At 37.1% G+C, this 18,037-nt stretch overlaps 1 protein-coding gene across 10 annotated transcripts in view; it reads right to left on the bottom strand.

Moving 5' to 3' along the window:
• The window catches only part of B3GNTL1 (UDP-GlcNAc:betaGal beta-1,3-N-acetylglucosaminyltransferase like 1), a 98,382-nt gene that overhangs the window by 19,801 nt on the left and 60,544 nt on the right, over positions 1-18,037 (bottom strand). For 8 of the 10 annotated variants that reach the window (XM_015879847.2, XM_015879848.2, XM_015879846.2 and 5 more), the window contains 2 exons: positions 9,353-9,448; positions 4,343-4,467 (listed from right to left, as the gene is read on the bottom strand). In XM_015879847.2, the coding sequence (XP_015735333.1) occupies positions 4,343-4,467; positions 9,353-9,448 (221 nt within the window). Of the gene's footprint in view, positions 1-4,342; positions 4,468-9,352; positions 9,449-11,797; positions 11,946-18,037 lie in introns of those variants that run through there. The other 2 variants (XM_032448308.1, XM_032448306.1) reach the window with 2 other exon arrangements.

Raw genomic sequence — 18,037 nt, 5'->3', positions numbered from 1 at the left:
ATGTGACAATAAAAGCTATATGATTTAATGTCTGAGCTCTGTTAAACCTCACCATAACGTTTGACTCCCTCTCCCTCCATCCCCCCAGTGAGATTACATAAGTGAATCAACAGAGCAAAGACAGATGTACAAGTACTTGAGAAATGTAAAAATACAAACCCAGTATCCTAAAGCAGTATTGAAATTGTAAGCATTGATTACCATCCACAGTAACACCATAAATCTGACCTTCCCTGTACGCGTGGTCCCACATGCTACTCAGGTAACAGCAGACAGGAAGAACAGCTATTCAAATGAACAGCCTCTGCCAGTGTTTTTTTATTCATGGCAAGATAATAGAATTTTATATGAGGTGAATCTCACCTGATAGATAATACAGAGATGGAAGAACAGAGAACTGTTTAATCACAGTGAGAGCTGGAAGAACAGACTCCTTGCAGTTAGCTTTTTATTACAGCTAGCTTTGCATGCGGAATTCACAGTCCTTGCAATCCACAGGAAACTCCGAAATGAATCTTATTTGAACCTTGACCATACTGGTGAATAAACTGATTTTTTGGTTGTTGTTGTTCTGTTGAACTTCATGTGAACTTATTAATTGCTGGACTATATCGTACCACTGAGTTATTACATTTACACTGTTAATAGGTTCTATTAATGTCTGAGTTCATCTTCAGGTCGTAGATCATTAACTGAGGCATGGTTTGCATTGTGGCCTATTTTTCATGAAAGGCTTATTAAGAAAGACAGAGACTATCAATGTTAATGCCATTCGCTTTTCAAGAATCTAATGAGGTCATTAGTTTCTATGTTTAATTGAAGTGCCAAATGCAGACATAAACAATAAAAATGCAGTTGACCTCATCTTTACTACTGTTGTGCAGGAATACATTATGGCAGTATTCTCTCCTGCCTATTTCTGGATGCATGTATTTTTGCAAGAAATTAAGCAGGCATTCCAATGCTCATCAGCGATGTGAGACCAAGCCTTAAGTATCTCTACAACAACTGAAGGCGTGCTCAAACTAAGTGCCTGTTCTCTTGCTTAGATGACACTGAAAGCTTCCAAAGCCTGAAAACAGATGGTTTTAATAGATTATGTAATATAGGATATTTCTGCAGAATAAGCCTTTACAAAATTATACTCATTCTGAGCACACAGCATATGAAATTACTATACATTATTTAAGCATGCTTCAAGTTTTCTGCATAAAAGAGAATATCCCAAGCCTCAGTGGGAATCCACTCACCCTGTTTTCTGCTTAAGTTTCCCTTGACCCCCAATGCTACAAAGATTCACTACCTGCCCCAAGTATCTGCCTTCACGAGCAACACCGTGTAACGAAGAGTACAGTTTTATTGCTCATATTTTACCATACTGACTTTTATCTTGCAATGAAGTGCATTGTTTAATAGACAGCTTGTTTTGCTCCCCTTTAGCAAGATAAAGATCTATGAATTTTATGATGTGTTTATTGCACACCAAACTTACCGAGTACTTCTCACTAAGATGCCAACTCTGATATTCTATCAGATCAGTGCAACAGAGCACAAAATACACACGCCCCTAGGATACAAGCTGTAAAGTGAGATATATATGATCTGGATCCAAGAGATACAATATGTGGGATTTTTTTGCAGTAGTAGGCTGAAGTTTCCCAAATCTTGTATCATTCATCCACATTCTGCAGGTTTTTGTCATATACTTCAGATGAAATTACAAGGTGAGAGTTTATATTTTTGTATACATCTAATGAAATAAATACAGCCTGCACTTGGTTCAGATTCTGTCACAGAAACGAAGCATTTAATATTTCAGTTTGACACCTCTGGGGTACAGGAGAATGCAAATAAGTTTTTTTCTTCCCACTTCACAGATACTTCCACCTTTAGAAATCTGTTCCAGAAAGATCCTAATCATAGGGAAAGACCTATAGGGCACTGTTTATCATTACGCACACTAAACTAGAAGAACAAAATTTTGCTTGCCAAAATAGTTTATATATACACTTTAGCACATCTGTGGGATTATGCATTTGTCTCCTAAATGGTAATGGAAGACATTTGTATAAACTGAAGCCAGTTCACAATAGGATGTGAGTGCCCGCTGTCTTTGCTGAAAGACTGTATACGCACCTTTGCATAAACAAACTCCATTAACTAGCTCCCAACCATTTAACTTTTTAAGCCTGAAACCAGACATAAGCCATTAGAAGTATCAACTTCCCTATAATTATCACTTTTCTCTCAAAATACTAATCTGGGTCCTGGCTTATCACTCCCATATCCAATCTCAGGCTAAAGCTGAGAATGCAGCAGCCAATGACAAAAAGCAAAGCGTCAGAAAACTGCCCAAGTTAAACACCCCAACAAGAAAAAGACCTCAAGAAAAGGCTGAATACACATTACAAATTGGAAGTGAAAAAAGGGCAAATTAGGGCAAACCCAATTTCAGTGATAAACCTTTGTGGTGAGTCCCACAACAACTCACGCTGTAGCCTTCACAAACAAATGCTGGCTAGTCCTTTACAACTTAAGCAATAAACAAGGGAGCGTGCCAGTATGAAGAGATGTTACACAAGTTCCTATTTGTAAGCTTGCACAAAATATTGTTAACAATGCTACCAACAAAAAGCCAGTGGGATGGATGGCTAGTCTGCCTTCTGAGAATGAGACAAGCGAGGCGTCAATTCGGACATGCAAGCTGCACATCTGAAACAGCTTACAGTATTTCCACATTCTCACAGTGTGTTGTAATTCAGGGTGCCTGTGCCACACAACCTTGTAGATCTCAAGCAACAGCTTGCAGTAAACTCAGAACAAACTCATTTCCAAGAATAAGATGCTTTCCCACAGATACAAGCAAGCAATTCCAAGAGTCCCAGCATCCCACGATGCATGTCTGAAAAGTTTGTTACGAGCTGCCAAAGTGGTTATGCACACAAAAGAAAAAACCCAACAATGTTAAATGCCAATTAAAAAAAATATTACCTTGTGTTTGTTTACAAAGTCCAAAGAGTATATTCTGCTTGTTTGGAATCACTGTTTTAGTATTTACAGTAATAATATTGTGATATACTTCTGTATGCATTTTAGTTGTATGTTTTAGTAGTCAGTGTTACAAAGCCATGAACAGGACTGAGAGTGTGTGACATTCATCAGTAAGAAAACAGTTCACTTAATTACCACTGCTGTTCAGTTGTGAGACTCAAAGGATAACAAAACTCGAATGTTTCAGTGTCAAGAAGTAAGAGAAAGAAACACTTCTGTTATGACTTTGGCTCAGCTTGCATTACTTCTGGTCAGAAAGAACACTTCATCTATCAGAAGTGAGCACTTAATAGAATTGACAGTTCATCTTTAAGGGTTGAACAGCACTGTAAAAGCAGCAGACAGCTTACAAGAAAGCACCTGAGATAAAATTACTCCTACACCTCCTCAGAAGTATTTTTCAAACCTCATTATCTGATTTAGATGTTTTAGGTTCTTTAAAATGTGGACGAAGTATTCAGAAGTACTGCAAGTTCTCAGATCAAAGATCTGTTTTTTTTCACTTTCCTAAGGACGATTTTTGTTAGTGTTGCAACAGTTTCCGTATGCTTCCTTAAAGCCATGATGGTTCTCTTTGAAATTAAGCTTTAAAAAAAGAATACATATTTCTTATATTATAGTTCATATGGTAAAAGTATGAAAAGAAAAATAATACTTAAAATTGCATTACATTAGGATCTTTAATAATTTTTTTTTTTGTTTCAATCATCTGCGAAGTAAAAGTTATGGCTTCACTGCCATGTTCAGTAGATGGGAAACATGATCATATTCAGTATTCTCAATTGCTTTGAGGGCAAAAAACTTAAACACTTGAAATAAGCAGAGGGGTTGTTCAGGCAACTTACAGGAGCTCATGTGATTTGTTACTGCCTCAGCTGAGTGGATGGGAACTGGAAGTGGAGAAAGCACAGCTGCAATTCAGTCACTAAAACTCCTGATTGCTCTGACTGCACCCACTGTGAAATTATTTCAAGAATAGTTGCAAAGACTGAACTATTTCTTGGAATATTTGTCCAATGCCTCCACTCCATGGGCACCAGTACCAGAATCAAAGATTTCTACTCATAATTTCAATGTCAATGTTGTATTACATTCCTCAAGAACAGGTTACAACAAAAAATAGGAAACCTAACCTCCCATCAGCAAATAAAGCATAATAAAGCATACAATCAGCATATTAAGTCATGACTGCTTCTTGGTTTGGTTGTTTGTATTTTAATAAAGTATTTGTACTGATAATCATCCAGGATGAAGCTAATTCTTAAGTTCTACAAAACAAATCTCAACTTACTCGAGGACGGAATGAGTTGCAGCCTGTGGATGGTAACGGTACAGCAGAAGGCAATGGTTCACTCGAAGGACTTCACCACCCTTTTGGAGATGTTTATAAAAAAACAACAAATCTTCTGGAACACCCTGAAAGAGAAGAGTTATTTCATACCACCAGGTGACCACAAGAACATAAATAGAAAAATATACATGATATCATTTTGACAGGAAAAAGCTTGAAGCAGATCAGTCCCAAAAAGAGAGAACCCAGCTGCTTCACAATTCACAAAGCCCAAAGTGCCAACCAACCAGGTAACTTACTGCAAGGGAACACTGACTTCCATTTTAATAGAATTAAAGTTCTTTCTTTGGTTGCCAAATATTGGTCTCTACTTAGGAAAGGTGAATCAGACTCCATAATAACAGATGTGAACTTTCAGTGAAAATAAAAATGGTTGGAATTAAGTACTTGAAAGTAAAACATTTTTTCTTGCAACTTATTGCCATGTCATGTTCTTCATATGGGAACTGCAAGCAACAGTGCTGAAACTGCAGGGAAAAATCCTCCTAGAACTGTGCAGCCCTCAGGCTCCCAGAAAGAACAGAAATGTCATAATCATACACAGCATTTTCCATCTAAAATCAGAACATCTTCACACCAGACACAGTGTGTCAGAAGATCGTATGGCACACAGTATTCAAATACGTCTCATGTACCAAAGCATAAACCCACCTTTAGTGATACAGCCCTGCAGTGTAAGTGGAAAAGCATCTATCTACATTTTGCAGTGGAGCAACTTCTTGAATATTTGGGATTTGGCTACATCAATTTTTCTATGCTTAAATACAAATTTTTTTCTTTTCTCCAATCGAGTCTTTAAACACTCCCATAACTTTATCATGCTAAAAACCTCTGATAGAAACATTTTACCAAGTGCAGAATCAGTAGAAAGCTGAAAGGTAACACAACAAAGCAATAACTACTATGGAGGAGGAAAAATAAAGACAGAAATAGATCTGCTTCTGTAGGAATAATAAGGGGGCAAAAACCTCAATTGTAGACATTCTATTTCAACACACACACTCAAAGAAAAACCAAGGGGAAAAAAAAGGAATTGAATTGTTCCCCATTACCACAGCTTCTGAATTTCTTCCATAATTAAGAAAATGAGATTCTCCAAATTAAAGCTCTGGACACAAAATGCCTATGTGGTTTCTTCTGGTCTTCCAGTTACAACAGTAACACAGTTCAGTGTCTGTTTTTCATACCCACCACACTGAGCGCTCATGTCAGACATGGTCTGGACTAAGCAGTCACATGGGAGTAGAGGGGATAAGACAGAATGGCTTTAAACCCAGAAAACAAATCCAAAACACTCAGTTGAACACATGCACCTTGGGAGAAATCATAACTAAATCAAGCTTTGTACTTCACAGCTCCAGACTTCACCATAGCATAGACTGATGTAAGGCACTGAATTGGACCACACTCCCAGATACACAGATCAAATCGGTTCTGGTCTGATTGCTTGGTAAGGGTAGCTTATCAGTAAAAGCTCATGATTGTCTTTTGTGAATACTTGTTTAATTTCTAGCTTAAGAGTTTAGATACAGAAAAAAACTTTTAGAGAACTTTATATAATCTACAATTTAGATAGTAAAGTCAGAAGCAAAAGGATCTTTCCTAAGGCTGTCTGGTTCTGGAGAGCTCTTTTTCTTTAACTAGCAGAAACACTATGAAATAAAGTACACTCACTGCCAGGAACAAGCAGGTGCCTTGTATTGCTCAGCAGTGGCCTCTCGAATTACAAAGGAGCAGCACTGATGCACATCTTTCAGGGGAGGAAAGATGTTGACTGTGTTAGAGATCCTGCAGGGATGGGACTTCCTACAGCTCCTGAGCATGTCAAGTTTGGTGCAATACAAGAGTTTCTTTCCAATTCAGAGACATTATTGGATCCAGATGGCATTTTAAACACCAGGAATCTTTGTCAAACAATGTAGCTTTCAAAGAAAAGGCTGTCTAAGTGCTGAAGGGATATTTTAGCATATTTTTGGAATAGCTAAAAATATCAATCTAGGGTATCACCAACAACTCACCACATAAAGAGTCTTCAGCATTAATATATAATTATATTGCACAGTTTATATGTTACCAGACTACAAATGGAATTTTCTACATCATAGGCAAAATCCAACCATACGTGCCATGTTGCACTAAGGGATGGCCTCAGCAGCCTGCCTCACTCCAGCCAGTGTCTATCAGCTGCTGATTAAGACTCCTAGGGATAAAAGCAGTTTGCACCTGCTCTGTTTTAACCACCAACACTGGCCACATTCAGATTAACAGTTCACTTTAACATGTTGCTTATAAGCAAGTGAAGGACTTGTATTTAGGCTAAAGTTGCTACATGGAATATATCACAAAGAAAGCAATTCTTGATTCCACGCTAACCTGTTTCTTATGGGATCTTGGTGAGAGTTTGTTTCACTATTATTAATTAGCTTCTTTCCTACTACAAACTTTGGGACATTAGTTAAAGAAGAAAAACCATCACGTTACTGTTACAGTAGAGCTGCCTAGAAAACAGGTCGAGTGGTGCCTATTAGAACACATAGGGTTAAGCAAAAAAAGGAACCCAAAACTCAGAGTTCTACAGCACCAAAGCAGAGCTGTCGAGTGAAAACTGAAGTACTTACTTTTCTTGAGTGAAATGTTGGACTTATGGAAAGAACACATAGAGGAGGGTGGTGGTGTGAAGGTGAACTCGGAAAATGGCTCTGGCAAGGGAAATCCTCCTCCCTCAGAATCAAATGCCCTTCTGCCAGGTGCCAACATTTAGCAGTATCTGCTGTTCAAAGAGTACTGACAACAGGAAGAACTACTGAGCTGTTGGAAGTGAAGACTAAGAAACTGTAGCCATTCTCTATTTTAAATGTGAAAGTGGAAAAAAAAAGTCTCTCTCAGGACTTTCATGAAGGCAATTTCTGTATTAAATTACAATAGCATTTTTATTTTGTATGGAACTTCTCACTGAAATTATGTATCTCAAAGAGAAATTACCATGGCTGAAAACATTCCTTAGTTTAGCTTCCATTAGAACAGTGGCCAGAAGTATGCAAGCAGACTAATCTCAAGCTATGTTAAATAGCTCTGAATACCTTCCCTTCAGGATTATCCAGAATGCTCTCAAGTCTCTCTCTGAAAAACTGTCATACCATCTTTCGGCTCCTATCCCAAATCATGGCTTTAAATCATTTTCCTTAGTTATAAGACCCAAAGCCCCTAATGTTAAATTCACTTAATTGTTTGCAAAGTAGCAGGTTAGAAGAAATTCTTTCAACCAAATAAATTCAGCTAAATCTGGTTAAAGACGATGGGAAGGGATAAATTCTAAATGGTATTTAATGATAGGCGAACCAAAAAATGTTATTAGGCATGGGGAATGGAATGACTTTTCAAATAGTTTTCACAGACTCATTTATCATTGGCTCCATCACTTTCATTCTTTTTCAGATCAAATACTGATCTCTGTTCAGCCTAAACTATAGCAAGAAAAAACATCAGCATCTGTGCTTTCTCAGACTCTTACCCAGATAATGTCAGATTAATTTTTTAAGATTACATACAGTTTATATATTTATATTCTGTCAGTCTACCCATACTATTAACATAAACATCAAATCACAATTTCCTCCATGGAAGAATTATATTCCATTTGTAGTAAGCACTGAAACATGAAGAACAGGTGTTTGGATTTAAATCCAAATGAGAAATGCAGCTTTTTGGCATGCAAATAGTTTAGCAGATGGAGAAGGCTGAAACGTGGACATTTGTTGGCCTCTTTCTGTTTATTTGCAGCAATATGACACTTAGAGGTCACACTCAAATAGTAACTCAAAAAAGGAGATGGAAGAGATCAAGTAAACACAATGAGATGGTGGGTCAACTCAGAACATACAGCCATACAGGTAAGATCATTAAGAGTACTCATCACTAGTTTATAAAAGCACCAGTTCATAACAGGTCTATAAACAGAAACTCATTGCCTTGAATTCTTTTCAAATGGAAAAAGAGTCAAATCAACTCTAAATACTTACGGTACTAAGCACTAATAAATGATTTTGTATCCTCTGACCTCATTGTTTATGACCAGTTGCACTTCTTATTAGTAATTTGTTGAATATCTTCCATACTAGACAGGGTTAATTTTGACATGTCAGACAGGTCACAATAAGGAAAAAAGGTTGAACTTGTCAATGATAATTTTTAGGACTACACTGCTGCTGAAGATTCATTAGGACTAAGAGTGTCAACATATTACATCTGAGTAACCAGCAGCACATACACTACTATATATATAAAGCTAAATAAAAATGCTAAAATGGCATAAAAACACAAAAGAAAACCAAACAAAGAAAGAAAACCAAATATAAAGGCAAAACAAACAGAATAATGGCATGTTTAACTTAACCTCTCAAACTTTATCATTAGGCTTGGGGTTCTACTGTTCTTACTGTGTTGCAGCTTGCTTTCTTTTTGAGTTTACTAAGAATGCTCAAGAAGTTACATCAAACATTCTTCAGGGAATTAAAATACAGTTATAAAGAATGATACTAAAAATGAAACAAAGGGTCAGTGAACGTAGATGGTACTGGGGAACAGGCACTAGTTCCACCACTCCACATAACTGGGCAAATCTTTTCACCATTCTAAACACCTGTCTGTCTGCCAGGGCTTACCTTACATTTTAACTGGCAGAACAGAGAGCAATATTTGTATATCCTCATACACACATAGTGTATGTATATGTATGTATACACACAATGCACAGCACCATTTAGATGATGCAGAAAGAATAAGAACTATTTGTAGTTTAAATACTAAAATAGGAAATAGCTTTAGCAAATCTCTTTAATGCACTATTAAAGGAATACTTTCCAAAACCTCACTAAAACCACTGGAACCAAAACTAATAAGGTTTGAAACATGGAATAGGTCCACATGAATCTGAATGAGAGTATCGCTCACCTTTCCACCCTCATCAAATTTTCCTACATGATAAAACCATTCTCGAGAACAGAACCAGGTTGGCATGATGACTGTAGGCCCATGGGAGGTAAACACCTACAAAAAACGTGGGGGGGAAAATAATCATAAGTAAAGGAGTGTCAAAATCTGTTGGAGATCAAAGCAAAGTTTACACATCCATCAATATTTCTGCAAATACTTTATGTTACACAATTGCTGAAGATTAAGTATAAGAACTAATTCAAGTGCTTAAAATCTAGCACATGCTTTGTGCCTAAGATGCAGCTTATACCAATATCACAGTCAAAAGAATCCAACTTCCTGCTTTGTATTTCTTTACACTGCATATGTTGCAACTCATAGTAAAATTGAGAGTACTTTGAACTGTATTTCAGTTCTTGAGAAATGCACTGGGAGTGACAGTTCTATTAAATATCCCACTGCTGATACTGAAGGAAATAAATTGAGAATAACCTTAAAAAGTTTAATTTCTTACACTCTGGAACTGTAGGTTGATTTCCTGTTTTATATTCTTTATGCATATATTAAGAAATTTCACTGACCTGTTCTTTTTATCAAACACTTCTGAAGCTTAATCAAGATTGAGCAAGTATTTTAAACACTACCAGGCACTACAGATTTGCTACTTACCTTAAAAGGTTGTTGGATAGAAAATGCTTTAGGGACTCAAAAGGGAGTGGTTATTAATTTCATCCTCTCAAACAGTGACAGCCAAGAACTATACAAATCAGTCTTTGCTGCTTTAAACAAACTTGTTGTAAACACAACTATGAAATAAAACAGAATGTGGATTTACAGAAGGTAAACTGATTCTTTCTTTTAATACAACATGAAATATCTGGCCAAACAAGACTGAACTTGTCAAACAGTACAGTGCAAAGTTAAGGCAGGATACTATGCCTGCTTCCAAGAACTATGCAGGAAGTAAGAAGCACAGCATCATTTACAAAGGCAGAAGAATGATTACTGACAGTCTTCAAAACACTGACCTCATGAGCAGATGATTTCTTAGTCTGTCATAGTGGCAATGTGAATATTCCTATGTAAAGTTTTAAGCAGCAGTGCATGAATTTAAGTTTTGTCACATGCATTTAAGCCTTTACATTTTAAAGGTACTCCTCCTGACTTCAGCCTGGGATGGAGTTCCTCAAACTCTGTTTGTATCTGGCAGTTTCTACTTCCTCTAATATACCTGAACATAAATTCAAATCTTACACATGCAGTTCTATGCAGACACTTAAATCAAGTCTTCAAGAAAATTGGAGAAGCCTAATAAAAGTCAATGGGTAATCTCTTCCCACTTTTCCTATGGCACAAATCACCTGACCAAATGCAGGCATCCCCTTTAAAATGAAACATGCCACATTCTTACCCCACAACACAATGGTACAACTTCACTGTCCGGGAAGAGATCCTAGGGTGGCCCATTTGATTAAGGATTCTCACATTATAGGAACCCACGTTTAGTCAGAATAATACTCAATGGCTATGACACTAACAGCTTGATCATAATTAAAATATACTGTCTGCAGACATGCTAAATGTCAAAAACACCCCACAAAAGCCAGTCGGAGCTGAATGAGTCAAAACAATCCCAGAAAATCAGAGCAGACATGATTAGTCAGTGCAGGGTTATTAGCTCCACACTAATTACAAGGGCAATTGAGTATGGCCCAAACTGAACAATGACCAAACAGTAATCCTAAAAGAAAACAACAGTAGGGAGAAATGCTAGGCCAGAATGCACTGCATTGAATCTCATTTCTGAATGAAAGAAAATCTTCAAAGAAAGCCTTAAGCCTATTGGAACACACAAAATGTGTTTGGAGGGACTAGAATGCCATTTCCTCAGCACAGCCAGGATCATCAGAGAACATAACTGTGCTTAATCTTAAGGAGGTGGCTCAGCGTAATTAGTCATGCTCACATGCAAAGTGCACACAGGCACAATATCTTTGTCTGTGTTCCATTGAGGTATTTACTGAAGTGAAACTCAACAGAACCAATCTGAAACACATGCCACTAACACCCAAAAGTCTTCCCAAAATCTAGGCTTCACTGTCCATCTCAAGAGAGAGACCACAGTGTTTGTAATCTTACTGAGAGAACTCAGACTGATGATGAGGTGGCTGTACCACCACAGGTCACATGAAGGTTTTTATTCATAAGATAAACCAAAGGTGATCATTAAACTGATAGGGAACTCTGCTTCGCTTTCCCTTGTAATAGCATTGGCACTTATCTGACCTCATGGGCAGCCAGACAGAGCTGTCACTAATAAGAGACCACTTTGGGGGGGTTAATTTCTGTAGCCCCTGTTGATTTTTAGAATTAATCCAGTATATTAGTAAGAAATTAGAACTCTAAAAACCTCACACATGGCTCTGTTGGTAAACGAACTCATGATAACAGTGGTTAACTTACTGCACAATGTATGCTGTGAGGAATACGTGAAAGAATTTAACGAAGCCAGGATTCTGATAACTACAGAGCTTTTAGATGAAGGTATAAATCTATTCAGGTTTAGGATTCCTGAAGAACATGGTGTTGTCACAATCAGACTGGAATCCCCCTTCATCACGGTGCTTTGCAAGGTCACACAGGCTGCTATTTCAGCACTACATTTATTAAATTATTTAGAACTTTTATTGTCATCTGGTTTTATTCCAAGGATCAAATAGCAAGTATTTGAAACTGATTTACTCTGGTTTGTTCTTGCCAACTGCTCAGCTATCAAATTCCATTCAACAATTAGAGAGATCCTCTGGACAAAAATAAATAAATAAATAAATCTAAAGAATATCGAGTTGATAAAGTGGGTTTCATTTGTTTTGTTTCAAAGCTGTCAACAGCACATGTGATTCTGGTTCCCACTGATGTTCACTTCAGATCATGTCAGCATTCGGTAAGAAGTCTAAGCTCCAGTACAGAGAAAGGCATTTATGTGTTTACAGTAACTCTTCACTGAAAAGTTCTATTTTCCAAATCAGCAAATCAAAATCTACCAGCAATGTGCCAAGAGAATACATGCAGATGGTGAAATAACCTTATCACATTCTGTTCTGTAGAGTACAGTGAGGTTCTCATATTTAATCAAGAGCCCAAATTGCTTTCCAATGCAAGAAGCCAATTCCCCCAAATAAAATCCACATTTAATTCTACTTGTGCTATGATATTCACAAAAACTATAATAATGCAGTTCAAGGATTAGAAACAGTCTCCTGTGCGATGATCAATGAAGCTTTCCAATACCCTGAGTCATTCATTAACATACCAGAAGCCAAAACAACAGAGCAAAACAAAAACCAGGGACTCAACCATTTTAAGACCTGTATGAGATGATAGACTAAAGACTCATCACTTCTGATGTTAACATACCAGCACACTAATTTAATAGCAATTGTACCAGTACTCCACTACTGCACATTACTGGGTTTACAACCAGTCAGGTGTGTGTGTGTTGTGAGACTGAAGGACTTGTCCTACTTCAGGAAAGTTTCAGGCAAATAAGCTTTTTTAATCAAAAAAAGAATTACAACAAATTTTACTAAACTTTAGAGAGCCTAAACAGCCAATCTGGTACAGATTACATTTAGTTAATTTATATTAAATTGAACTTTTTTTTTACCCTTTTCTATGCTTATATAAATAATTGACTGTATCACCTAATCATTGCATGCTTCAATATTAGCTGAAAAATCCCTTCTCTAAAGAAGCCAAGATCTGGCAGGGCAAAAGATATTAAAGATGAGAAATAAAACATGCTGTAACTCCACACTGAATGTTTGACATACACACAGGAATTCCGGTACAGGATTGATTTAAATAATAATAAAAAAGATCTTGCGTTTAAAGTAGGACAGAATCCTAACTGTATGGGCTAAACAGTAACACCTGGAAGTGCTTGCTTCCAAAGGCAATATATTAACTATGGCTTTATAGTCTAATAAATTTGTATTGAATTGTGTTCTTGCTTTATGTGAGCTAGCCTACACCAGTCTCATTAGGTTGGGTAAGCTGACAGTATTCTGAATATCTCTTTATCTTAGTTGAACGCTCACAGTAAAATGCAATAGCAAATGCCATTCTTCTAGTCTCTTATTTACTAATGACAATAAATTATCCTTCTTCTGAAATCTACAGAATGGAGGCATGCAAAGTGAATAGCCTGTACGATTTTAATGTCTCACATCTTTTTTCCTGACTGTAAGTAGCTAAAAATAGTCTTTGTAACATCCGTGCCTTAACAAGTCCCTAATTCTTTGAAAGTTTCCAGTATTTAAGAAGTATTTACAATGGAATAATTACTCCACTTAGTAAAATGGAGCACTCTATACCACCAGGTTGTGTTCTTCCCTTGCTATTTATGCTGAGCTTACACCATGGAAGAGAGAAACCTGCTTGAAGTTGTATTCAGAGTATTCTGTGATTAAAACAAACAAGGAATCCACTAGAGAAGCAGCACTGACCAATGTTGATGTTATAACTTTAGAATGACCTTCCCATTCAACATTCGGACATGACAGTTAGTACAGTTGCAAAGTGAAGATGGAAAAGGCCTTTCGGATTTGGAAACAGTTCCAGGACAGAACAGTTCCCCTCACAGACAGGCTTACAAATCTTCAGTGCTCAGATGACTTGAAAGTAGTTATATTATTCATTTCCCATCCATAAAAACATCAGCTATGTCTGTAACTTATTTTAATATCTTATATACCCAAAATCATATGCAGTATGAAGAAAACCATGCTAGTCCTATGAAAGCCTGGAAAAGTTGCAATATCCAAGGAATACCTTCAGCTCTGCTAACAAGGATTGCCTGCTCTACAGAAGTATATACTGCTACATATATTTTTGAGTGCTTATTTATCCAAAACCTTAACCTATCTTACCTGCTAATGCTCACTGATTTTCCTTTTCTAATCAACGTAAATGCAGTTTAAAAGTGGATGAAGATAGAAACTTCAAGCATCTTCTGAATGTTACATTAGGAAACACTACTTTTCTGAAAGAGTGGTTGGGTGCTGGGATGAGCTGCCCAGGGAGATGGTACAGTCACTGCCCCTGGAGGGGTTCAAGGAACATTCAGACACTGTTAAAGGGTCATGGCATAGTGAGAACCATTGGTGATGGGTGGATGGTTGGACTGGATGATCTCACAGGTCTTTTCCAACCTTAGTGATTCTATAATTCCATGAACATGCACAGAATGCCAGGTAAGATGATCAGTTTTGGGTTTGTAGTTTAGCCATGCTAATCTACTAACAGAAGATCCACAGGAGAAATACTAGATCTTCATGCAGGTTTGCTGTATCTACTACAAAATAAACAATGTCTTTTGTGTTTGTCATGCTGACCACTGCCATAGGCTTTTAACATTTTGAGGAGGTGAAGAGAAAAAGAGAAAGATTAGATCTCAGACCACATTATGAGTATTTGATTAACAACTGCAATAGTAGAATGTTTTCTTTAGGAAATCAAAGCTAACGTTACCCTAAATCCCTCCCTCATGTCTTCCATCATAACACAAGTCTTTGGGGAGTATCAAAGTACTGAATGCATTCCAGTGTCCCAGAACTACTTGATTTGTATTCTGTATCACTTCAGAATCACGAATATGAGAACAACAACAGCAAAGTAGAAATCAGTTAATTATACTAGAAAAGTACATTTAGCTACTAGTAGAAAAGAACAAAGAGTACATTGCGCAGGGAGGGAAATGAAACTATTATCAAAGTTTTATTTTATAAAATGGCCTAATGTTAATGTTCTGCATGCTGTTTCAGATTTTTAATCCCATAAATACTGTTTCATAATGATATATACTTTCTGGGCAAAATAGAGAAGTACTTTGACAAAAGTTTTATATGCACGTGCATTTTTGATAACGAAAAGGACCTACTGCATGTCAAGAGCCCAGTGTCCTGTTAGAACAGTTTGGACTTCAGCAGTGAAGAAAAAACTGGGAGGACATCGACAAACTCTGAGCATACACAGAAATAAAAATTAAGGGCCCATTAATTTGTAAAAGCCTGAGAAAAAACAGAACTGAGAGCACTACAAAGTCTTCTCTCCTACCCACATTCTCTTGTTTCAGCCTCCCTAATTACTTGTTGATAGGTTTATATGTGGGATTTGGTTTTGTAGGTTCTCTCACTGCCTCCCAGCCAACAACCTGATTAACACTTCCTTTTACTTGGGATTTCTTTCTCCGTACCCACAACTCTCACAGTGCAGGTAGCCTGGAGGTCACATCATATCTCTGAAATTGCCTTCTAAATATGCATCACTCCTGACATTTATTCCTAACTTTAAGTTCCGCTTGAACTTCGCATGCCTTGTTACTGTTTTGAATTAGTTATTATTCGATCAGTCATTCTATCAAAGCAGCATCTTAAAATATTTTAAAAGTCCCAAGAACTCAATGATAAAAAAGAAGGTTGTGAATAATTTAAGATCTTGCTTGTGGAGGTCACGGTGAACCAGTCTCAGGCTATGTATGCTCCAATTAGAAACCAGCAATAAAGAGCAGGGACTGGTGCCCACACTCAGCTCATCTGGATCAGAGATGCGTAGGCAAACAGCCCATACTACACAAGGCCTCACTATCAGAAAGTATTTCTGATGTGGGACAAAACTCATTTCAGATCCCTGCTGCATCTCCAGTGAATGCACTCCTACAGTGAAGCCCCTAAATTCTAGCGCAGGTAAACACCTTTCAGTGGCTACTTGCCCAAGCCTTGTGTATCTACACATTCATATTATTAGATTATTTTAACTATCCTCAAACTGACAAAAGAATTTCTGTAGTAAGAGGCCATCTCTCCTGTCATGCTGTGTGAAGCTGTTAAATTCAGCTAACAATGGCCAAAGTAAGACAAAGGCAGATTTGCACACATGCAAAAGTTTTACATTCTTGTTTAATATGTCAGTCTTATCCTGTCCTGCAGAAACATCTACACCACTAAGAGCAAATAAGCACCATCTGGCACTTAGCATAATACCATTAATAAATAGGAATGGCATCATAGAAACACAACAGCAAGAAAGTTCTTACTCTGTAATTACAATTAGGAATAAAACACAACTATCTAACAGAACCTAACAATCGGACTATCTACCGATATTAGCTGCCAAAAAGCTGAAAATCAGCAGAAGAAACATATGGTAGAATTGTATTTAACAGTGTAATTTCAAATTTGAGAACAGCAGTCTTGGCTATCCTAAAAATCAAACACTGTTTTAACACCAGCTGGGAAAGATCTACTAAGAAGCTCTAGAGACATATACCTTTGAAAGTTTCATGGGTCACTCAACATAAACACCTTGGTTGGTCACACACGTCCTGCTAAAAATGATTAAGATTTAAATGAGGTAGTGTAAGAAAAACAAACCAGAAATCCAAGAGGAATTTCAGCAATGCTTTCTCTGTGTTTTTTTCTAATGGTGGCTGATGCAAATTATTATGAGGATTGGTCCAATCTTTTCTGTAATAAGGATAAATATCCCTTTGGACATCCCAGGGGAAACAGAAAATCTCTCTGCCAGTATGAATGGAGCTTCCAGTGTTACAAACTAAGAAATTAGGAGTTCCACTGCAACAAACAACTTCAGAGTTCAAATAGAACACCAGCATGACAAGAAACTGAAGAGAGCAAGAACATGAATCAGATCCTCAGATGAGTTCATCTAATTTAACCTTATGTTAAGCACTATCAATATATTAACAATAATTACTTGTACTTCTTATAAAATATTTACTGTTCCTCTTATTTGCTGCAGTAAGACATTATGATTACAAAGTAGTATATTGAATCTAGATATCCACTGAAATACAAGAGAAGTTAAGCTTCTAATTAACAACACACAAAATTTCCAAGCCTGGATCTTATACAGGGCATCTGAGCTTCAAAAAGAAGCGTGTTTCTATACTTAAGTCACCTCTGCCCTGTAATATCCCCAAACACTTTTGCTTCAAGCTCCTTTTGGCCAGCACAGACAATACTGGCTGTTCTGAATCCAGTTCAGGAACACCTGCATCCTTCCTTGCATTGCAAGGGGAACTCAGCAAATCTAACAGTCTGGGAATTAGACTCCAGTGTTTGGTTTAATAATAACCAACACAAGCAGTGTAACTTCTTTCTGGAAGTGGGGATCTCTGCACCACTTCACAGGGAAATCCTACATAAAAAGAAATTATAGAACCAGAAGGACTCATGTACTACAGTAACAAACCTGGCACAGCCTCAGAAATAATGTGTTAAATCCTGAATTGGGAAGCCATTGCTTTAGAAGCATATATGTAGGCAAACTGTGTATGTCTAAATATTTAGTCAGGATGAGACACTCATGAACAACAGTTTTTCCACATGCAGACATTATTCTACTCCAATAAAATTCTTTGGAAACTGGAAGGAGAAGAAAGGCAGCCTGATAAAAAGAAAATGCATTTGGAAAAATATATCAATTCATCAATAAGAGCTGCATTTGTTTCAGCATTTACTTGCATCTTCTCTATGAACAAATCTTTACCAATTTGAACTCACAGAGGTAATAGCAAATTGTGACCTTCCAGCTAAAGCATTCTAGCCTTGTACCCAGTTCCACAACAACGAATATGTTCTTCCCAATAAAATCCCTTCAAATACAGCCAAAATGACCATA

Source organism: Coturnix japonica, chromosome 18 (genome assembly GCF_001577835.2).
Source record: "Coturnix japonica isolate 7356 chromosome 18, Coturnix japonica 2.1, whole genome shotgun sequence".
Lineage (NCBI taxonomy): Eukaryota > Metazoa > Chordata > Aves > Galliformes > Phasianidae > Coturnix > Coturnix japonica.
This window is presented reverse-complemented; position numbering and strand designations above follow the sequence as displayed.